A 23,997-nucleotide genomic window follows, 5' to 3' on the forward strand; every position below is an offset into this window, starting at 1 on the left:
GCTCCCGCTCCCCCTCCCTGCTCGCGTTGCCTGCACAGCTGCGCCTTCCCTGCCTGTTCGCCCCCTCGCCTTCCCTCGCTCCTCGCTCCTCGCGCCTCCCCTAGTCCCCCGCCTGCCTTCGCTGCTGCGCCCTGCATTGCCCGCCGCCTACCCACTAGCCCCTCCCGCCTGCATTCGCTGCTGCGCTCCCTCCCGCCTGCCTTCGTTGCCGCCACCCTGCTCTGCTCGCCGCGCTTCCTCACCTTCGCGCCCCCCCCCCCCCCTTTCTTCGCGCCCTCCTTCCCTCTGCAGCGCCCCGGTCCCCCCCCCTCCGCCAGCTCATTTTTCCTCACCTCCCTCTTGCGCGCAGCTCCCGCCCTCCCTCCCCTAGGGTTTCTCCTTCGCCTTCTCCCCCCCCCCCCCCCCCCCTCCTTTTTCTTGCTTCCGCCCCCAGGGGGTTTTGGTTTTCCTTTTTGCTCCGTCTTCCGCCTCTTTGTGTGCAACTCAGTTCTAGCAGGATCCCGCCTTCGAGCTTCAGACTCTGCTATGCCGATTAGGGCTTCACGGATTTCATCTATCCGCAGTCGGCTGAGTCGCCTTGGCATTAGACAGCGCTCGGAGGCTTTTGATTATACCTTCACACGGCTTTTTGGAGCAGAGGGCCCCCATGAGCCAGCACCCATCCGAGTTCATGTAGTGATACCTCCGGCCCGCGGGGAGGAGACACTAGACTCAGCGGTGGCCTTCTCGTTCCCTCTATGTGGCCCTTGCGGCCGGGAGTGGACTCTAGAGCTCGCTCTCAGCACTTTGAAGACTCAGGCAGTTGAGTTTTCTCATCACATGAGCGATCTGGAGGTGACAGATGTGATAGGCCGACTTTGGGAGTTGGCTCATTTTTTCTTGGATCCCGGGAGTGTGGATACCTCAGGGATTCGGCATTTGGTCGTTCGCATAGTGGCAGACTTAGCACGCGACCCTGGATATGTGTGTATACACGAGGTTGCTTTGTCAGAGCGGGAGGCAGTTGCCATGGGCCACAGCCACTGGCGCCTGATCCGGGATTCTTGCAGCACACCGGGTGGGCAGATTCGCAGCCGCTCGGATGGGGACTACTCTCCATCCAAGCCGCTTGCGAAGGCCCGCTGTACGGCTGAGACAGCATCCACCTCAGCAGGGCATCCATGAGGATCATCTCATGGAATGTACAGGGCCTTGGCGGAGCACATTTTATACGCTATCGTGGTTGCTTGAGGCAGGAGCTTTAGAGATGCCTGGTTGGTGGCAGCATTGATATTTTGATGATGCAGGAGCACCAGTTGGGTGAGAGCAGGATCCGGAGATATGGTTCGGTGATGCGTGGTAGATGGGACACTTTTTGGTCTGCAGGGTTTGGTCCTTTGGGTGGACAGGGAGGAGTATGCATGGTCATTGCAGATGTATGGCGGCAGGCCATTGTGGATCGAGGGATCATTGTGCCTGGTAGAGCATAGTATGTCATTCTGAGGATGCATGATGAGCTATTGGGCGTGCTGCTCGTCTATGCGCCCAATCATGCTAGTGCCAGAGCAGAGTTCTGGACCCAGGTTACGGATGCATTGCCAGAGGCCGCACATTGGTGTGTCGGGGGAGACTTCAACATGCTTGAGGACCCGGCAGATAGGGTGGGAGGCAGTCATGTTACAGTGCACGGCACGGAGCTTGCAGCTTGGGACCGGTTTTGCATGTCACTGAGGATCACTGATGCATGGCAGCATGGGGCTTTCTCCCGGTCTCAGGACAGTCTTAGTTTCTCTCGATCGGATCGCCGGCAGGGAGGGACTAATCTATCACGGATTGATCGCTTTTATGTGGGCGACTGGTTAGGGGAGCGAGGGGGCTCCGTCGGCATTCTCGGAGAGGACACGGGAGCCCAGCTTGCAGTTGAGCATCCCAGAGAGGGTACTTACAGATCCCAGTCTCGCCGAGGACATTAAGAGGATCTGGCATGATAGTCAGTGCTCTGACCAGGATGCAGCGGGCCAGTGTGCCCAGGGACTCATCGATCTTAGCTCTTTTCTGCACGCTGCAGCTTTGACACGGCTGGGAGAGATTCGCGAGCGGAAGCATTGGCTGAGACGCAGCCTTGCTTCGCTTTCTACAGCGCCTTTAGGAGCAGCAGCCTGCATGTGAGTGGGTGGCGTCCCAGCTGAGCCAGGCACGCCAGGAGGTTCGAGAGGTAGAGGAGCAGAGACATGAGTTTTACTACGTCGTCAGGCCTCTCAGTGGACGCAGCTTGGTGATAGAGTGACTGGAGAGTTTTTTGAGATCACTGGACCCCGTCATGCGCAAGCAGGAGTCCGCCAGCTTGGTAGACCGGATGGATCGGTAGCTACTGAGCTCGGGGAGATCAGAGCGATTGCCACTGCATTCTATAGAGACCTACTTTTAGCGGAGCTAGCCACTGAGGATCGAGATGTTTGCAGACAGACTGTGTGGGCCCATGTGCAGAGGAGGATCACAGACCGTATGCGTACAGTTCTAGGTGCGTCTCTGTCAGAGATTGAGCTTGCCGAGGCCTTGAGGGTCCTGCCGCGACATAGTTGCCCAGGGGAGGACGGACTGACGCCGGCCTTTTTTATGCGCTATTGGGACCTTTTGGGGCCAGGCCTCCGCAGGGGCTTTCAGCATGTTTTGGACACTGGGGTGATGCCGCAGAGCTTTTCAGAGGGCTTGATCTATCTTATCCCCAAGGGGGAGGGAGTATCAGATGATATTCGGCATTGGAGGCCTATTACGATCCTCAATACTGTCTACAAGGTCTTAGCAAAGGCCTTGAGTTTGAGGATCCAGCCCTTCCTGGGGGAGTTGATTCATGCTACTCAGACAGGATTTGTCAAGGAGCGCAGTATCCTTGACAACATCTTTACTTTCTGGGAGTCGACGGCCCGAGCTAGATTTCTTGGCGAGGACTTGGTCGTGATGCTTCTCGATTTTGAGAAGGCATACGATAGAGTTGATTGGGGTTTCTTAGAGGGCACTATGCTTCGCCTGGGCTTTGAGCCAGGATGGATCAGAGGGGTGGCGGCTCTGTATTCCACAGCTCGCAGCCAGGTGTTGATTGCAAGAGGACGGGGGCCGAGTTTTGAGCTGACCAGATTAGTCCGTCAGGGGTGTCCCCTCGCCCCTTTTCTTTTTCTCTTCTTTGCGGAGGCTATGAGCGTGTATTTGACGGCAGAGGAGGTTGGGTTGAGAGGACTTCAGCTCCCAGTCCGGGGGGAGGACCTGCTTGATGCTGAGTTTGCAGACGACATGGGCTTATTTTTGCATGGCCAAGAGGTCAATCTTCTTCGGGCAGAGCAGTCGCTCCAGGTTTTTAGTGCAGCTTCGGGAGCATTGATCAATTGGCGCAAGACAGTGGCCTTTTGGATCAGTAGTGCTCCCACTCCGGCGAAAAAGAAGTTCTTACAAAGAGTCATTACTCCAGGAGCCATTGGGCAAGAGCAACCACTGAAACCCTTGTCAAGATAGGTGACTTGGGAGAGCCGTATGTCGCTCTAATTGATCATGGGTCTGAAATAAATCTTATGGCTAAAAATCTCTACAACAAATGTAAATGACCAATGGATGTAGATCATGGGTGGATGATTAAAGCAGCTAATAACTCATCTGGAGAGCTCTATGCAGCATGTCCAAATGTAAGGGTAACTATAGGGGATGTGAAAGATGATCAAAACTTCTTTGTTCAGGAGATGTCATCGTATCCCCTTATCCTTGGGCAACCCTACATTACAGCTGTGAGGATGGAAACAAAGGTTTTGGATGATGGCTCGGCATATGCAAGAATAAGGAGTAAAGATGGCAAGAAAGCTGTTCAGTTCTTGACAGTTTGCATTAACCATGAAAGGAACCGTGAGTCTCTTCGAGCACAGTCACTCCCAAAGATAAATAGAGAATTCATGAACTACAGGGAGATGAGGGATTTTGGCCAGGTGCCATTGTAAAGCGGGATTCCAATGGTACAAGGGAAAATGAGTTCTCGCAGGACTCAATCAATGTAAATAACTTTTCAGCAAATTTTCAGGGATTTTCTAGCTATGGGTCACTGGTCTTTGTAAAAAGCAAGGATTTGAAGCGTGGTATGCGTAGACATGTACAAAATGAACAAAAAAGTCTTGAGCAGTGTGGTCTTTTGGAGAAGAATGAGTTTATTTCAGGGGTGCTTGATGAGGTGTCATTTGTGGATACTATGGATGTGCTTTTTGATATGGGAAGAGCATGCTTACAGGGTGGAAATGAGATGATAGAGGTGTCATCTGTGGGGATGTATGATATAATCCGAGAATTTGAGGGGATGGAATGTAAAAACATGAATTGTGAGATGGATGCTCATGTTGATACAAAGTACAAAACAGTTGCAAAGAAGGTGAAACCAGTTGCCTTGCCTTTGCCACCAGGAAGCAAGGAAAAATTAGATGAAGCCTCTATGCAACCGAATCTCAGAGATCCGAAGAAAATTGGGCATAAGTTTACACAGGAAACCCTAAAAGAGCTGAAGATTGGTGAAAAGGATTTTCTGTTGCCAGTTGAAAGGGAATGCTTTGAGGAGATGCTTGTAAAACATGGGAAAGCCTTTGCTTTTCAACCGCATGAGATAGGCTGTGTTGATCCAAGTGTAACAGCGCCAATGGTGATCTTCACTGTATCACATGTGCCCTGGAACCTGCGGCCGATTCCAGTACCAAAGGCTCTCTTACCAAAGCTGATGGAATTACTAAAAGAAAAGATCAGGATGGGAATTTTGGAGCCATCATGCGCTCCATATTCCAACAGATGGTTTACCGTGCCAAAGAAAAATGGAACATTGCGCTTCATTCAAGACATGCAACCTGTAAACAAAGTCACAATCAGGAATGTAGGAGCAGGTCCGATTGTGGATGAGTTTGCAGAAGCATTTGCAGGGAAAGCTATATACTCTATGGGTGATCTGTATTCAGGATATGATCAGTTCCAGCTGGATATACAAAGCAGGGACTTGACCACAATGAAAACTCCTTTGGGATTGGTAAGGATGTGTACCTTACCACAGGGAGCCACCAACTCAGTGGCACATATGATGAATGGAATGAATAAAGTCTTGCGAGACTTCATACCACAAATAACTATGCCTTTTCTGGATGATGTGCCAATAAAGGGCTGTGATGAGAAAAATAAAGATGAGGATTTGGATTCAAAAGGGTGCCGCAAGTTTGTGGCGAATCATATAAAAGATTGTGATATGATTCTATCCAGGCTTGAAGAGGTGAATCTTACTTTGTCTGGATCGAAATCAGTATTTGGGGTTGGTGAAGTGCTAATAGTGGGGCATCTTTGTAGTACTAATGGACGCCGACCTTGTCCAGCCAAGATAGATGCAATACAAAGAATGAAAGAGATATGCATTAATGTTACAGAGCTGAGGAGATTTCTTGGTGTTATTTGGATCCCACATTATGCACATGTAGCAGATCCTCTTTATCAACTTTTGAGGAAAAATCAAAAATTTTTGTGGAGTGCAGTACATATTAAAGCTATGCGGAAGCTGAAATGTTTGCTCCAATCATCACCTACTCTAAGGAAGGCAGATTATGAGTGTGGCAGGCCTGTGATTGTTACAGTTGATACTAGTCCTACCGGGATAGGATGGGCAGTAGGGCAAGATGATGAGGATGATCACAGGTATGTAATCAGATTTGGAGCAAAGGTATTAAGCATTCGTCAGCGAAAATATCTGCAGATCAAGAGGGAGTTATGGGAAATAGTCACTGCTCTAAAATGTGAAAAAGAATATCTTATTGGGGCATCTGTACTTGTGGAAACTGATTGCTTGCCACTCCTTGGGATGATTGCAAGCTGCACCACTCCAGATATTGCTATGCTTAGGTGGATTGCCTATATCAAGTCACTAAATCCTGAGTTTGAGCATATTGCAGGAAAAGATAACCCAGTTTGCAGATATGCTATCAAGAGCCAGGTATGAGGATGAAGAAGGGATGATTAGTGATATTGATGATGTAGGTACAAGATTCTATACTACTGCATATGCAAAAGGGGACCATACTTGCTTATCAAATGCACTTGAGTCTTTTAGTGAGGAAATGTATGAAGGAGATTGGTTGCTTATTGGTCAATACTTGAGTACTTTGACAAGACAGGAAAATTGGTCTGACTCAGAATTTAAGAGGATCCGCAGAAAAGCATATGGGTATTTCATAAAGGATGGGTACCTGTGGAAGCATCCTAAGCAGAGGAATGCTATGCCACAGAGAGTCATATGTGATAAAGAGACTCAAGGGAAGCTCGTGAGAGAATTCCATGAGAGTCTCTGGGCTGGACATCGAAGTGTGTGGGCCACCTTTACTAAAATAAAGGAAAGATATTGGTGGAAAGGAATGTACAAGGATGTATCCCAATATGTGGAAACATGCATGGTATGTCAAGTGTACTCAAATGTGCGACATCGTGATGGCTTGCAACCAACCTACCCACCTGCCATGCACTACAAATGGGTAGTGGATCTAGTTACAATGCCTTTGGGAATTTGGCAGATGCGGTACATAGCACTTGCAAGAGAAGATTTGACAAATCAGGTGGAAGGACGTGCTCTTAGAACAAAAAGTATGGAAACAGTATGCAAATTTCTCTTGGAAGATGTGATTTGCCGGTATGGCTGTGTTGGGAAAATAACAGCTGATAGGGGTGAGCTAGATGTTGAAGAAGCAAGGGAATTCTTCTCTAGAATTGGCATCAAACTGGCCCTAACATGTGCTTACAACCTTGAGGGCAATGGTAAAAGTGAGCGAGGACATCCTCCAATCATTAAAGCTTTGGCTAAGGCATGCAGAGAAAGAATGCGAGAGTGGCCAAGGCTGCTACCATATGCTTTGTGGGCTGACCGTACAACTCATAGCTCAGTGACAGGATACATGCCTGCAGAATTAATGTATGGTCAGAAGCCAGTAATGCCAGTTGAAGAAGTAGTTCCAACTTGGAATGTATTACCCTGGGTGGAAGGATTGAACAGGAAAGACCTCCTTGTATTGCGAATAAGGCAGCTGGAGAGGAGGCCTGAAGATGTAGAGCTTGCTAAAGCTCGTTTGAAAGATGCAAGGTTGAAAAATAAAGAAAGATTTGATAGAAGACACAGACTCCGGCCAAAACCTATTGAAGAAGGTGATTGGGTCCTAATGTATGATAGTAGCCTTGACAACCAGTTCACTGTTCAAAGAAAATTTGCAAAAAGATGGTTTGGCCCTTACATTGTCAAGCATGTGCATGGAAATGCCACGTATACCCTGTGTGAGCTTGATGGAACAGAAATAAAGAATCTTGTAGCAGGCAAAAGGATCAAGATGTTTAAAAGAAGGCTTGACAGTGATCCTTTTGATTCACAGGAGACTCAGGATGAGAGGCTTGATAGTGATAGCATGGATATGGCTGAAGAGGAAGAGGATGATTTCCCTGATAATGTAGAAGATGAAGACGACATCCAGATATATGTGGATCTTGATGATTATTTGGCACATACCAGAGGATGTGCAGGTTTAGAGGGGGTGGATGTCGTGCCATGGCACGTCTATGGTGTGAAACCATGCATATGAGGCCATCAAATGCAAATCCAGATGCATGGGATTAAGTGCCATGACTTGAGTCATTATATGATGCCTGAGTACATATGTTTATATTGTAAATGAGGTTCAATAAGACGAGCTGAGGCTGAGCCAGGTCTCGAAGCCTCTGTACATGAGTGTGGTGTGAATTATGGAGTTTTATGCTTATGGTAGACCTTGTAGTAGGGAACGCCCTTCTCAACATGTATGGAAATGTGAGAGTATGTATGATGTAAGGATTGGCTTTGAAAGAATGCCCTTTTGAGATATCGTGTCTTGGAATGCCATGATTTCTGTGCCTGCTCAAAATTGATATAATCAAAATGCTTTGGATTTTTTTTAACTGATGCTACTGGAAGGTTGATGCCAGAAGATTTCAAGTCAGCGGGAGTTCAAACTTAGTACCTCTTTCTTAAGCTGCATTGCTGGTGCGGCGCCCCTCTCCAGTGTCTATCCAGGGGAAGTGAAGCTCTGTTAATCAGCCTTTTGAGTTCGTATCAAGCTAGCGAAAATGGTGAAGTTTACCATCGATGAGCTGAGGCACATTATGGACAAGAAGCATAACATTAGAAATATGTCTGTGATTGCTCATGTGGATCACGGTAAATCTACATTAACAGACTCTCTGGTGGCTGCTGCTGGCATCATAGCACAAGAGGTTGCAGGAGATGTTCGCCTCACCGATAACCGTCAGGGTGAGGCAGAGCCTATAGATGGTAGTAGTTTGAGTAGCTCATCAGGAGCTACGTTGACTACTACATAAAGGTTGGCTACATCAGCAGCTGGTGTGGAGGTTCCTCCAGACCCTTATGCAAGGGAGGCGAAGCATTTTACTGAAGTGCGAGCATTGCATAGAGATGTGCGCATTGTTTTGGAAGGGGCAGATAAGTTCAGTAATCTGATAGGCTCACTGCATTACCCGAATGGTGATGTTGCAGTGGATTTGGCCCTTGAGCTTTCAAAGAATGGCCTAGCTAAGTAGTTGAATGGAGTGCAAAGCTGCTGGATGAAGATTCAAGACGGGCTTTAAAGAATGCAGAATTATTGGCAAAGAAGGTGGCGGCTTACGTGGACGATGGATTTTTTTTTCTAGGGGAATATTCGGATAATAAGGAGAGGCAAGCGTATTTTTTAAATAGGGAAAATGCAATTTTTGGGCTGCGAAAGCGAAGCAAGCCCGATTTTCTGGTGGGAAAGAAATGGGGGAAATGAGGAAAAACCAGAAAACGGCGCAGAGGAGGGGATTATGCAGAAAACGGAGAGAAGTGTAAAAGAAAATCAAGACCAGAGAGCAGATGAACCAGAGACTCTAAAAAGTGGAGAATATCTTCTGTTCATGCCATGTAGGGTTTCGAATTACAGAGGAAATCAAGCTGCTTCTATTGATACGCCTCCTGAAGCTTCCGTCAAGTGAAGGTGACTGCTGTTGAATTCATGCGATGGGCGATTCGTTGGACACTCTGGTGATAAGGCCTTCATTGCCCAAGGACTAAAAAGGAGCTCAAAAGAATGCGCTGCTGTTGGCTGAGTCTCAGAAGCTATGGTGTGAGCCTATAGAGTGTACAAAGAGCTCAAGCATCCTCGAAATATTAATGGTGATTGAAGCTTTAAGATCCAGGAGTCGTGGCCTTCCCAATCGTGCTGGTGCTCATGACCAGCCTCGAGCTACCAGTATCTAGTATGTTGGTGTTTCTTTGGGGTATGCTCCAATAGGCTGTGCATTTGTTGATGAGCTGATTTCTACCTCTTGATCCGGAGCTCGGTTGTTCTCTGCTAGTATGTGTGTTATGAATATGATGGTAATTGTGTGTGTGATTTTGGGAGTGTATGTGTGATGATGAACTTGTAACCAAGGAAGAGAAAGGGAGAATGATACTAATTTCAATGCTTAGAACTGGACATGCTCTTGACACACAATTTACGTGCAAACATCAAGTTGAATGTGGGAATAAATTGAAGTGATTTGGCACATGTACATGTCAACAAAAATGGTGATGTCTTATGCTCCTTGAGGAGCTATCTATTTTGTTTCCTTGCTGGGATTTTGGAAGTTACTCTCACAGCTAGAAGTCCCGCGCTTTCCCAGCAACACCGCCCACGTCACGACAGCGCGCCCCTTGGCCCGGCTACAGTGGGACCCCGGGGAGTACGAGTGGCATGATCCTTATGCATCCCTTGAGGCCACAGAGATTACCTTTTTCCAGTATACTGTTCGGCTGGGGCGGCATATTTTGACGGCGAGGAGGACGGTCTCTCTAGCGGCAGCGGGGCATTGGCGGCTACAGGGACTCTCACAGGAGTTCCTGGAGGATTTTTGGGCTCGGCTCTGGGCTAGTCGACAGGCCCGCAGGATCTTGACTTTTCAGTGGGGCTGGTCGCCCACAGGGGCTCAGCAGTTGGCACTTGGCTTGTTTACAGCGGTCTTCTGGCGGCCTGCGTTCGATGCGGTCACCCTATGGAGACACAGAGACATTGCCTTTGGGATTGCCCTCAGGCGGCGCAGTAGATTTGGCTGCGGATGCTGCGTATTCTGGCCCCCCTCTCTCCAGAGGGTATGTTTACGTGGGGTGCCGCTGCTTGGTCGACTTCGTCAGGGCCTGCTATGGGCTATGAGATGGAGCAGGGCAGTCAGGCCATCAGATTTATTAGGGGCCAGCCTGGCCTGGTTTCGGCACCGGATTTCTCGTCCGCCAGCTGGACACAGGAGAGGGATTTACGATGGGAGCTCCTCAGCAGCCTCACCATCTGGTTCACGTGGAGGGCCCGGTGCTTTACGGCCTTTGAGGGGAGATTGGAGCCACCAGCAGAGACTGTATGGGGGATTTGGCAGGAGTTGATCCACACCCTGCGAGGACAGTACGACCGTATCCGGGGAGACTCGGATGAGGCGATCTTACGGCGCCAGGCCTTTCACACCACTTGGCGCTGTGGCCCCTTCTCCACCTTACACACGGGATCCCCCCGTTGGCACTACAGGCCACCTGTTTGGCTCTTCCCCCCCCCCTATTGTATGATTTAGCCTCTCAGTCCTTTGTACTGATGCTTGTATTTTGCAGCATCTAGGGAGAGTCTCCTAGGTTGCCATGCTGTATTCACTGCTCTGTCTCTCATATGAGCAGGAGAGATCTTTTGTAGCCCTACGGGCGTTTTTATATAACTAATGAAAGGATCTTTTCTCGGAAAAAGAAAAAAAAAGAAAAAAAACAGGGATAATGCTTTGAAGCATTATGAAGATATGCAGGCAAGGACGTTGGAGAAGTTCAACAAGAAAATGGGATGCATGGTGTGCAATAAAACTTTGCCCTGAATGCCCTGGCAAATGTACAGCCTGAATGGTTTTGGAGTGAGTTAGTGCATGCATTTTTCTTTGGAGCAGCTGCTGGAGACTTGAAGTTTTTATTTGTATGAGCTTTCCATTTGTCAAGAGGGTGTCTTGGATGTGTGCAAGTAAGAGGTGGAAGAGCGTGAGGGTGTCAATGATAGAGTTTTGATGAGCTCATGGTAGAAATGCTAGTTATGTGGAGAGAGCCCACTTTAGACTGTAAATGTTGAAATCTACAAGGGACGCCAGCAGAATATAAATTGCTCTTGTGCTTGAGTTTGGAGGGTCTTTCAGGTTTGGAATGGCCGTGTATCTCCATATTGCAGAAGGTTTGGGCATAATAGCCATGGTGTTGAGAAGTGGTATTGGTGTGGATTCCGGTGTTCAAAAGATTTTGATGAAGGCCTTGATAGGCATTGCAGTGTGGTATGGGAATCACATTTTTTATATACACATATATATATATGTAATAAAAATACCACCAAGTGGGCAGATAAAGGAAAGCCAGCTGGCCGCTTCTTTTGGCTGCCAGCTTGTCCGCCAACGCAACCTTCATGAAGGTTGGCGAAAGAAGGGAGGGCGGTGGCCGCTTGGACAGAGACTTCGGGAGAGAGAAAAAACGGGAGGTGAAGGTGTATGAGAGCATGTGTGGGCGTAGAGAGCCAGCATGGAGAAGGGTGTGGCCGCTCACTGATGTGACAGCTGCTGGTGATTCTACAGAGGAGTTGAGGGTTCCCGCCTTGTGCTACGAGGCATGAAAGGCCGAATCCTCCTGTGTGGTGGTGTGGCTGTGGACGAGGGCCATGGGGTCTTGGGCGTCAAGCTTTGCATAACTCACTGGCTTTGTCCAGTGTCACACCTCTCGGCCGAGCTTCTGCACTAGCTTGTGGTCTGGGTATGATGGGTGGAAGAGAAAGAGAGAGAGAGAGAGAGATGAGAAGGCAAGTTAGGTGGCGCTCGGAAGAATAAGGAAGAGGCGCAGGGGCAGGCCAGACAGACGGCAAAGGGGGGGCACCACAAGGGGGTACGGAGGCCATGGCAGCTAAAGGAGAGGTGGCGAGCTCAGGCGGTGCGCCATAGGGGAAGGCGGAGGCAACAAGGAGGGAGGCGTTGAAGGAGGGAAGGCAGTAGAGGAGGCGGTGAAGGTGGAGAAGTGTCACCATTTGGCCACCCAATTGGTCCACCCGTGCTTTCTCATCATGTATATACATTGGACTGGTGTCCATGGCAGTTGTATATACTGGGGATTGATGCCACTCATGTGATACTATGGAATTGGCTTTCTGTTGGAACTTGTACCTCTGTATACATGCTTTGAAATGCCTGGTGGATTGGTGTTCCATTGGGTCTGGTACCTCGTGTACTTGCCTGGAGCACATCTATTTTGGTATTGTCTCATGAATAGGGATTGTCCATACCAATGTTGCATTTCATAACATCTTTATGTGCTTGCTTGCAATTGAAATTGCATGCTGTTTTCATGCTTGCTTGACCAATGTGTAGTTTCGGGTTAGGGAACGTCCTCCCGTAAACCGTGCGTGTGAAACTATCTGTTGACATGGTTATGTGGCATGTGACAGGTGGTAAGTATTGGTCATAAACCTAGCCTTAGGAATTAGCACTAATTTATAAGTGAGTGTGTACACACTTTATTAAGTTTTGGGCGACCAAAACTCACTTATAAATTATGACCAGCTTGGTATTCACACACACTGATGTCCCGAGGTAGACAAAACCCAATGCCCACCACCCAGACCTTATCCCCTTTGTACAAAGGAAGTAACCAGCCATGTGTCCATTCTAGCTTGCACCACAAAGCACTTACCTGACACCTAGAGTGGACAACTCACCACCTCACTCTTCCCTCTCTCTCTAGAAGTAGGCGCCTCCTTCATGAGGCCTCTTTGGTTGTATTTTCTGCACTTTCTCCTTCCCAACCATATCCAAGCTTGCTAGGGTGTTTTCCAAGCTTCCAAGAGTGTTTCTAGGTGCTATACACTCTCCTACACACTCCCAATGACTGAAATTCAGCAAAACAGCTCTCATTTTTGCTGTTATTTTTGGTCTTTTTGCTGAAAACCCTAATTTCAACCTTTCTTTCTCAAGTTGAACCATAGGGGAAGCTTTCCTAGGGTTCACTTCATCCTCTTGAAGACTTTTGTCATCACGAAGGATTACGACAAAACGAAGATTTCAACACTCCAAGCACTTTCATCGTGAAGACTTCCGCTATCATTGACTCTACTTGCAATTGGTAAGCTTTTATGCTTAAATATGGAAGCAAGTAGCAGGAGGGAGGAACCGGATTACAAGATCACATACCCTGTGTAGTGTTCTCTTGTCCTACGCGCTCTCTTGCATATTGTTGTTACCATGTGTTGGTGGAACAATAGAGAGAAAATGGTAGGGAACATGGGCACTTGAGAGGGTAGGGTGAGTTGCAAGTCTACACCGACAACCACATTGCTTGCAATACTGTATTCATATACATTGGTATGTAAATCTGGTCAAAAATGCCCATGACACTCTATACTTGATTCTCCCAAGATCGATATACTTTATTTGAGGGAGGGGCTGGCCGTTCCGGCTCATTGTGCGTCTCTTGTCAATTCAGCAAATTACTTCTTGTATTGAGCATGTTGTTCATTAAATCTTGGTGTATTTAAGTGTATTGATTAGCAGTGCGTTCAACCAAGTTACGGGAAGGCGGGAGAGGTAGCGGGGAAGGTGGGAGAGGCGGTGAAGGAGGAGAGGCAGCGGGGAAGGAGCGGGGGCTGCAAACAGTGTACCGGGGCCGGATGCCGGGAAGGGGGGGGGGTGGGGGTGGGGTGGTGGGCGGGCACGGGAGTGACGGTGACGGCAGGAGGCAAAGGAGGGACTTGCACATAAGGGATGAGGGGCGCTGAAGCAATGGCGAGGACAGGTGTACGAACGCGGGGGGGGGGGTGTTGGGCTCTAGCTCTCGACCACAATACATAGTGTCTTCCTTTATCAAAGGGAGTTAAATTCTTTTTTGGCTATTCAAATTTGATATCTAAAAGCTTTGGTGAAAAGGATCTGCAATGGAAAAATAGAGGAGACGAGGGCGAGAGAGGGTTAACTTGGGAGTCAAACAAATAGCTTTGTTTTTTATTAATGTTGGATTCTTATATATCAGGGTTTGACTTTCTTATTTGGTGCAGATGCGCAGAAAGAACTTATGATCCAGCTAAACTCGGTGGCAATGGTACGCTCAAAGACTTCTTGATCTGAATGTATAAGCATATTGAGCATATGATACACAATCTATTGTAACATGATGACAAAACATCACACATCATATTTTTGTGCGATCGGTAAGTCTGAAGTTATGTTGATCTTTATTACTTGATTGTTTGCCTTACCTTTATCTACACAGACACATGCACACAAGCCACACGCACCGTGCATCACTTAGACAGATCTGGGAGAGATCGGACCAGAGACAGCTAGGCAGACTACTACTAGCACTACAGAGACACAGGGAGATCTTACTTCAGACACCCGCACATCATAGCGGAGGAAGACAGTCCCAATTGACTGACTTCTTCCAGAGATTGGCACCAGTAGCCCAGCCACACACATTGGGAGTGACATCTCAGCGAGCGGAGGAGATTCGAGCTAGGCGACGACCCAGACTAGCCGGCTACCAGACACCACGGCTACACCACAGAGAGATTGCGGCCATCCGGTTTCGACACCAGCAGGAGGTCCAGGAGCAGCTGGCACATTTTCGCTCTGATCCAGGACGCATGTTCCAGACATTTACGGCATCCTTAGATCGGATGTATGACATATTGTACCCAGACTATGACTGGATGGAGTTAGGAGTAGATAACATATCATACTTGTATCACCCCTTCAGCATATAGAGATGCATTAGTAGCCCTAGTACTCCATCCACACCCTCTCGTTTGTACACCACTATTGAGTCCCCTATGGTCGTGTTGTCATACTTGTACATTTTATTCTCACTCTGCATTTTCCTCTTGATGACTGGAGGAACATCATTGTACTACTTGTTTGTCTCATAGGCCAATTTTGGCCTTTTGCAGACGTTAATATATCTTTCTTTCTTTCTTTCTTTCTCTCTCTCTCTCTCTCTCTCTCTCTCTCTCTCTCTCGGCCATACTCGTCGACCCCATGCTTGACATTTTGGAGAGTGGTATACCATCTACTTGGAGCTGATGTTGCTCCCATGTTTTTATGTTCTTAGTGTTCCATGACGAGTTTCCGTGGACAGTTTTGTATCACCCCAGTGAGATAGCTATATTTATGTTTTCATTCTGTTTTATTTTCCATTCCATGATGAGATATGCCATGGACATTATTGTACCACTTTGGTCTCATAGGCCCATTGGGTCTTTAGTAGACGCTTAATATATCTTTCTTTCTTTCTTTCTCTATCTATCTATATATATGTGTGTGTGTGTGTGTGTGTGTGTGTGAGAAATTTTTCCTCTAAAGTGCCCGAAAACCACCTCCCAGTAATCTGTGTTCCATGCACCAAATGTGGCGGATTGCAAAGTGGCACACATGGCTGTTTTTGAGCCGCAAAATAAGCGAGCAAAGTGGCTTCCCTCACAATAACATGAGTACAAAGGTTGAGAATGTTGATGCCCCCATGATTTCTTGGTGTACATAGCTCGTCCTTTTGCAGCAATCTGAGGCCTTTAGTATTGTGCGTAGTTTTCCAAAGTATCTCTAGTATAGCAGACATGTACTCATCCAAGTGCTTCTTTGGCCAAGCAAGTAGAAGCAAGAAGAATTGTATGTATGCAATGAGAATGGACTGCACAACACGGAGTCTAACATGTATAGGCCATGTGGCCAGCTTCCAGTACTGCAATTTAGCATTTATTCTTTGCAGAACCCAATCAGCCTAGAGTTTGAACGATATGTGCCATGCAAGTGGGTAACCCAAATGTCTAACTAGCTGATTGGAGGGAACAAGAACCCCTTTCCACAAGAGTGTGCCAAGCTTGTGGCTTGAGAGGGATAAGCTTGGATTTACGGAAATTAATTCGTAGTCCAACTATACCAAACATATCCAAGGCATCCATTACAATGTGGAGATCACCAGGATCATCTCCTGGCATGAAGAAGGAATCATCTCCATAAGCCTGTGCCACAAAATGCTTGCCAGATGGCAATTGAAGACCACGAAGTGCACGTTGCTAAGTAAGTTGATCATGTATAGAAGCAGAGGATGAGTTGCTATGGCATATAATAAGGCACTCAAAGGGCATCCTTGATGCACGACTTACCTAAAGACCACGAGTCAGAGAGTTCGCTATGAAGAATACATATGCCTCACTGCCTTGATACAACCAAAACACAAGATTAGACATCTTAGTTCCGAACCCCATCTTGCGCATGGTTTCTGCAATAAAATCCCATTACACTGTGTCAAAGGCCTTCTCTATGTCCACTTGCAAAATAAGCACATCTTGTTTTGTATACTTTGCATATTCAACCCCAATATAGGCATTTGCAATGTTATCCGTTATATGTCTGCGCGGGACAAAACCATATTGCTCCTCGTGTAAGCTTGCATAAAGTACCCCTTTTGCCCTGTTGACTAAAATTTTGGTGACCAATTTGTATACGACAGGCATTAGGGTTATTGGCCGCCAATCAACGAAGGTCTCACATAGGCTCTTTTTTGGGAGAAGTTTCACAAGCCCTTCTTTCCATGATTTGAGCATTTCCCAAGTACGCCAAGCATCATTAGTCATGAAAAGCAACGCATGTTTGAGGTCATCCCAGAAGTGCAAGAAGAATTCCAGAGTTAAACCACCCAACCTCGAGGTCAACAGATTGAAAGATGTCCTTCATGATGGACTGCACCCTACTCAATATGGTTTTGTGCCAAGGCGACAAATCATGTATAGCATTGCAAATGGCTACATAATAGGCATTGAACATGCTAAATACACAAATCAAGATGTACTCATAATGCAAATAGAGGCGTTTGATAAAGTTCAATGGCAATTCATAGCTCAAGTGATGTGGACAAAATGGGTTTTGGTCCAAAAATGAGGAATATCATATACTGGCTCTATGAGGAAGGGACAACCCAATGTATAGTGAACTCTTTGCTCCATGGAAGCTTGGATGATCCATGAGACAGGGATGTACACTGAGTGCCTTGCTTTATGCGATAGCTACTCACGCATTTCTCTTGTACATGGACAATTTGATTGTAGAACGAAGGCTACACAGTATTGACATTAAAGGAGCTAGTCAATGTGTTAGTCCAGCGTATGCAGATGATTCCTTCTTCTTTCACATGAACACACAACATGATGTCAATGCAATCATGGATGCGTTGAAGGTATATGGATTAGCTATTGGATCGAACATTAATTTAAGTTGAAGCTATTGCCTCTTAAAGAATGTGACTGGTATTCCATTCTTTAGCGAGGATTCATATTGCCTCCAGACCAGATAGTACGGCATCTTGGATATCCTATCGGATGGAAAGTCTCTCAAGAAAGAAAGGCGATGGATTATGGATAAGCGGAATCACAAGATCGAGTATTGGAAACTATCGACATGGCCATTGCGTGTACGACTGCGTATTGTTCAATCCATCATCATGTCCTATGTTCAGTTCCACTTGCCTCTTGTGCCTTGGTCAAATAAGGATATTGACAGTTTCATGTCCAAAGCTTTCGAATGTTCATGGCAGACAAAAACAGATAGAAAGGCCGTCAGATTGCTGAAAAAGGAACTTGTACGCACTCCCAACATGCATGGAGGACTGAATATACTCAATATTCGCTACGTTTTTGGGGGCCGTTCGCACAATTTTTCAGTTTTTTGCAGACATCTTTGGGGACCAGATTTCCACTATTCTTCATTAGATTCTAGAGTAGTATTGTTAGATCTACTAGAGACGGGTGTACACGTGAAAGCATCACTAGACACTCACCACACCGGATCTTGTGTACAAGCTACACTTAAGCGACATCGATCTCTACATCTTACGAGTAAAATTTCTACTCACTTTATTCTGCATTTCTTTCATACACCTTGCAGGTCTCCATTGTCAGTGGCCTTATTAGTAGCCACCTTGGTTGCATCAAAGGATCACTTTGCAGGTTGTGTGATTACTTGCTTGAGTATTATCAAAAAAGGCAGATAGTGATATATTTTGGATGCTATCCGCTAAGGATAAGCTTGACAGGACCAACTACCCGTTATGGTCCTATATAATGCAGCATGTATTGGTATTCAAAGAGCTATGGAATGTTGTGGTTGGTATTGATTAAACGTCCTGGTTTCTCTAATGAACAAGGTGTAGAAGGCACATCTATAGACACGGACTCTTTTTAACATTCTATGTTACCACAGGATAGCATACCTCCTATGCAGGAACAAACAAAGTGGAATGATAGAGATGCACAAGCACATGCGTTGCTTGCTTTGTTAGTCAAGAGGAGTATCATTCCTCACATTCGGTCATGCAGGATTGCTAAACATGCTTGGGATGCACGTGCATCATTGTACCAGGTATGTAATGAAGCATGTGTTGCTTATCTACGCAAGCAATTAGAGTCAGAGTATATGAATGAGACAGACTCCATGGATAGTTTTCTTTCAAAAATCATGGATTTTAAGGAGCGGTTGGCCAGAGTTGATGAAGTATATCCTAACAGTTCATTGGTGCCTACGATCTTGAATGCGTTGCCAGACTTGTATCAAAGTTTTTCTTCTACCATTAGACTCATGAGATGAAAGGCAATCCAAATTCCTTAAGTTTGAAGAGTTGGTTTATATGCTTTTGCAAGAAGAGCAATCCAGGCAAAACAGATCTGTCATGCATACAGGAGATCAAGCTTTTGCTACTAGTCAACAAAGAGGCAAAGGTAAATCCTTTCCTCAGGGTAGTTACAAGTCAAAATCAGAGTTATCGAGCAAGCATGCAGACAAGGAAGGCGACAAGCCAAAGAAAAAGGGAAAATGCAACTATTACAAGAAACCTGATCACTTCATTAATGAGTGCAGGAAGTGGCTGGAGAAGGAGAAAAAGAAAGACTTAGGTATGGTCATAGTAGCTGATGCATCAACACCTAATGCAAAAAACAACGAATCTACAAACTCTGCACGTGATGATTGGGCTTTCATTGTGCAATGTAGTTTTGACTCTTCGCATAAGGATGTATGCATGGTTGTTACAAATCTAGATGTCTTGTATTTTGACAATGGTGCTAGTAAGCACATTACTTCTCATGGCAGTTTGTTCTCATCACTTGAATTTGCTCCACAAGGAAACACTGTTACATATGCAAACAACTCATGTAAAAGGAGTTGGTAAAATTGTTCTCAATACTGCAAATGGTGGAATAATCACGCTCTTAGATGTATTATATATACCAGAGATCAAGAAGAACTTGTTATCTGTCTGTGCCATTACTAAGGCTGGCTTAGAGGTTCAGTTTGTGGACGACAGATATATTGTTCATGATCGCAGCGATGGCAGTGCAATTGTTACTTCTCATACTTTGTCTCATGGCCTTTACAGGCTAGATGCATATGAAAGACAAAAGCATGATGTATATACAGTTTCTTCCACAAAGGCAATGGGTGATGCTAAGCTATGGCATGCACGCTTTGGTCACTTAAACTTTGGCAGTTTACTTTGTTTGCATAAGCATGACATGGTGTCTCAGCTACCACATCTTGAAGCCCCTATCAAACATGTTTGTGAGGGCTCTAGAGTTGTCCAAAAATTACACAATGATGTATGTGGTCCTATGAGGACACTATCTATTAGGGGCTACCTCTATTTTATCACATTTGTTTATTCTAGATATACCTAGGTATATCCATTGAAGTAGAAATCAAGGGTTTTTACGTACTTTAAGCACTTTGTTGCTATGGTTGAAAATGTTTCTATATGTAAGATTGGTATCCTGCATAGTGATCGAGGAGGGGAGTATATGTCGAAGAAGTTTCATGCATACATGGCTGATCATAGGATAAAACACCAATGTACTATGCCCTATACACCTCAGCAAAATGGTGTAACTAATGCAAAAAAAGGTCTCTCGTGGAGAAGGCATGTTGTATGGTCAAGAGTTAGGAATCACCTCATGGTTGTATTTGTGGAAGATGCAATTCAGCCCTTGCTTTCGTGTAAAAAACAGCAAAATGTATTTTTGCATGCAAGACACGTTGATGTAGAGCATTTGGCTACTCCAAGGAATGCTGAAAATCAACCCACACAGGTTAAAAATCAGCATATCTTTCAGCCCAAAGATTAGCCTATTGACGTGAATGATGCAGTTGATGAGGAAAGAAGAGAAATTAAGGATTCAAAAAGTATGCCAAAATGACTGGTGCAAACACTACGTGACAACAAATTGGCTACTCCTTTGCCTAGTAGAACACGTGCAAGTTCTCATCACACATCTTATGTTGACACAGGTCATGCTCTTATCGCTAGTTTATGCAATGAAAAGGACTCTAATCTCCTTTGATGAAGCAGAGGAATCATAACAATGGATGAGTACTATGCAATTTGAATATGATGCTTTACTCAAAAATGATACTTGGGAGTTGTTTGATTTGCCTCATGGCAAGAAGGCCATTGGCACGAAATGGGTTTACAAGCTTAAACGTAAACGTAAAGCTGACGGTAGTGTTGAGTGATACAAAGCAAGGCTTGTTTGTAAAGAGTTATGCTTAAGAAAAAGACATTGACTATGGTGAGATGCACCCACATGTCGTATGACTAGCATGTGGAGTATCATTGCATTAGCAGCACATAAAGGTGGAATGTATGTCAATTGGACATCAAAACTACTTTTTTGAATGGACATTGGCATGAGGAGGTCTATGTATCTCAGCCTCGTGGTTTTGTTCAAAAAGGTAAGGAATCAAAAGTATGCATATTAAAAAAAGCTTTGTATGGCAAGCTCCCAGAGCATGGTAATAGAAGATGCATGCATACTTGGTTGCACAAGGTTTTTGCAACAGTTCTATTGATAGTACCCTCTACATTAAGAGAACTAAAGGTAAATTTTTGGTCATCGTGCTATACGTTGATAACAAGTTGCTCACAGGTCTTGATAATGATCATATTTCGACTTTTATAGCTGATTTACAGAGGTCTTTTAAAATGTCAGATCTTGGCCCATTACACTATTATTTGGGCATTCAGTTTCGGCAGCGCAATAATGGCATTGTTATGTTGCAGACACTATACATAGAGGCATTGTTGAAGAGATTCAATCTTAGAGATCGCAAACCTATTGCTACACCTATGGAACCTGGTTTATGACTTAGTCTTGAAGATGCAGGTGACCCTTTTGATGTTGGCCTGTATCAAGAAGCTGTTGGATGTCTTATCTTCTTATGTAATACCAGGCTTGACATTTAGTATGGGGTCTTAGTATTGAGTAGATTTATGAATAGTCTTTTGAAGACGTTAATTTCTCTCTCTCATGATGGACATCCAGGATAGGCCCTTGCCGAGCATACAAGGTTGATTGACTATTTTTATTCAGCTCTCCCATATCCCATCACTTATTGTACCCTATACTTGGCATAGTAGGATTTGGATTTTTAATCTTGTATAATCTCAGAGTCTGAGATCTTAGTTTTCAGTTTTCAGTTTTAGTTTACTGTCGCTTTTCCTTATTTCATCCATGATGAGATTTCATGGACAGTGTATATATCATTTTGGTCTCATAGACCCTTTCGATCTTTTAAAGACGTTAATATAACTTTCTTTTCTCTCTCTTCTTCCCACGTATCGTGACAAAAAGGGACCTCTCGGCCATAGTCAATAACCCCAACATACTTGAGAGAGGTGTACCCGATGTGCTCACATGCTTCATATTTTCATGTACTCCTCTTGTACCTGTGCTTATACCCCATGTACTTCCCCATGATGATCATTTTATCAGCCTCTACTTTCAGAGAGCTATGTTATTTGTACTTGTTTTGTTTTTCTTTTCCATGATGAGACATACCATGGATAGCATTGTAGCTCTTTGGTCTCGTAGACCCATTTGGTCTTTAGGAGATGTTTAATATAACTTTCTTTCTTTCTTTCTCTCTTTCTCTCTACACTTATGGTCTCATAGACCCTTTAGTCTTTTGTAGATGTTACTAGAATTTTCAGTACCATGATGATATATTCCATGGACATGATGTAACATTTTGGTCTCATATGTCATTTTGTCCTTTTGAAGACAATAATATAACTTTCTTTCTTTCTCTCTTTCTCTCCTCCCATCGAGTAAAGTGTGGGTCCTCCGCTTTTGAATCTCTCATGGCAAAAGATCAACCGTCTCATTCAGTTGGACCAATGATGTGTTATCATATTATAGTAGTGATGTGTGTGAACACACTTAGGACCGCCGGGGCACTTTTTCCCTCACTAGGAGGTTTTTTTCCCCGTGCATTGTATATACGCCCATTATCTTCTAGGGCTTGTAATCTTTCATTTTTGGCACTCATAATACACTACTGTGTTGTGCTCAAGCTTCCTCATCTTCTTGAAGTTGTGTGTGCATTCCTGCAATCCTAATTCCAACAATTGGTATCAGAGCAGGCTTCCTCCTCCCGGGCAGCATCACCGGCACCTGCCGCTTCATCTCCTCCGATTGCGACGAGGTTTCACGAGCGACTGCAGGTTAGTATATGCCGTGGGCGAGCCCGTAGGGCTCGGTCATTTCAGAATTTTGATCTGAGGTCATTTCGCCCTCCGTTTTTGCATTCCAAGTACTGCGCAGGCAAAATCGTCCTACTGTGCAGATTTTCTGTCAAGATTAAAATCTGCAGGACAGGTGCCCATTCGTCTGTTTTGGGCTGTGCTACATAGCACAGGTCGATTTTATACAGGTTTACCTCTTACAGACAGCATTTACATCTAGTAGTACAGTCATTGGCCATGGCTGACAACAATGATGTATTCCGCATGTTGGCTGCTGAGGATAAGTTGGATGGCACCAACTATCCATTGTGGGCATATATGATGCGACATGTATTGGTAGCAAAGGGGTTATGGAACATTGTGCAGGGTATTGATGCACGTCCTATTGTGGCTGGGAATGCTGCAAACACATCAGAAACAGGTACTGTTGATGATGGTGCAGGCACAAGTGCTGTAGCAGCTGTTCGAGAACCACCACTTTCAGCAGAGCAGATTCGTTGGGATGGTAGAGATGCACAGGCTCATGCCTTGATTGCGCTGTCTGTCAAACGTACCATTATCCCACATATTCGCTCCTGCAGGACTTCTAAGGATGCTTGGGATGTACTTGCCACATTGTATCAGGCAAGAAATGAGGCTCGTGTTGCTTACCTCCGAAAACAGTTGGAGAGTGAGCATATGAACGAAGGTGATTCTATGGATAGCTTTTTGACAAAGATCAAGGATTTCAAAGAGCAGCTCATTTCTGCAGATGAAATCCTGTCAGACAGTTCACTTGTGCAGACTGTTTTGAATGGTCTACCAGATTCTTATCAGGGTTTTGCTTCCACTCTTCGCTTGATGATGAAAGGCAATCCCAATGCCTTATCATTTGAGGAGTTAGTTTCTGTTTTGCTGCAAGAAGACCAGTCAAGGCAAAACAGGAATATTATGCGTGTCGCAGATCAAGCTTTCGTTGCTAGTCAGAGAAGCGGGAAAGGTAAAGCTGGCTTTTCTTCTAGTAAGCAGAAATCTGCAAATGCTGCGCAACCAAAGAAGGAAGACAAAGATGAGAAGAAGGGTGACAAACAGAAGACATTTTGCAAGTACTGTAAGGGAAATGATCATGTCATCAAAGCGTGTCCTAAGCTGGCTGCGAAAGAGGCTAAGAAGAAAGAGGCTGGTATGGCTGTTGCAGATGCCTCTCCTTCTAACAATGAATTTGCTAATGTTGTGCTAGATACAGAATGGGCATTCAATGCGCAGTGCAGTTATGACCCATCTTTGCATGACACATGTATGTCTGCAGTGGATTCAGATGTATGGTACTTTGACAGTGGTGCCACTAAGCATATCACCTCGCAGCGCAGTTTATTCACTTTCCTTGAGTCTGCTCCCACAGG

General features: G+C 45.5%; 1 protein-coding gene across 1 annotated transcript in view; it reads left to right on the forward strand.

Moving 5' to 3' along the window:
• The window catches only part of LOC147641683 (uncharacterized), a 143,422-nt gene that overhangs the window by 45,526 nt on the left and 73,899 nt on the right, over window positions 1-23,997 (forward strand). The window contains exon 3 of the mRNA XM_086812171.1: window positions 14,109-14,152. Within this exon, the coding sequence (XP_086668297.1) occupies window positions 14,109-14,152 (44 nt within the window). The remainder of the gene's footprint in view (window positions 1-14,108; window positions 14,153-23,997) is intronic.

Source organism: Cibotium barometz, chromosome 1 (genome assembly GCF_041138505.1).
Source record: "Cibotium barometz isolate CiBa-2024 chromosome 1, ASM4113850v1, whole genome shotgun sequence".
Classification (NCBI taxonomy): Eukaryota; Viridiplantae; Streptophyta; class Polypodiopsida; order Cyatheales; family Cibotiaceae; genus Cibotium; species Cibotium barometz.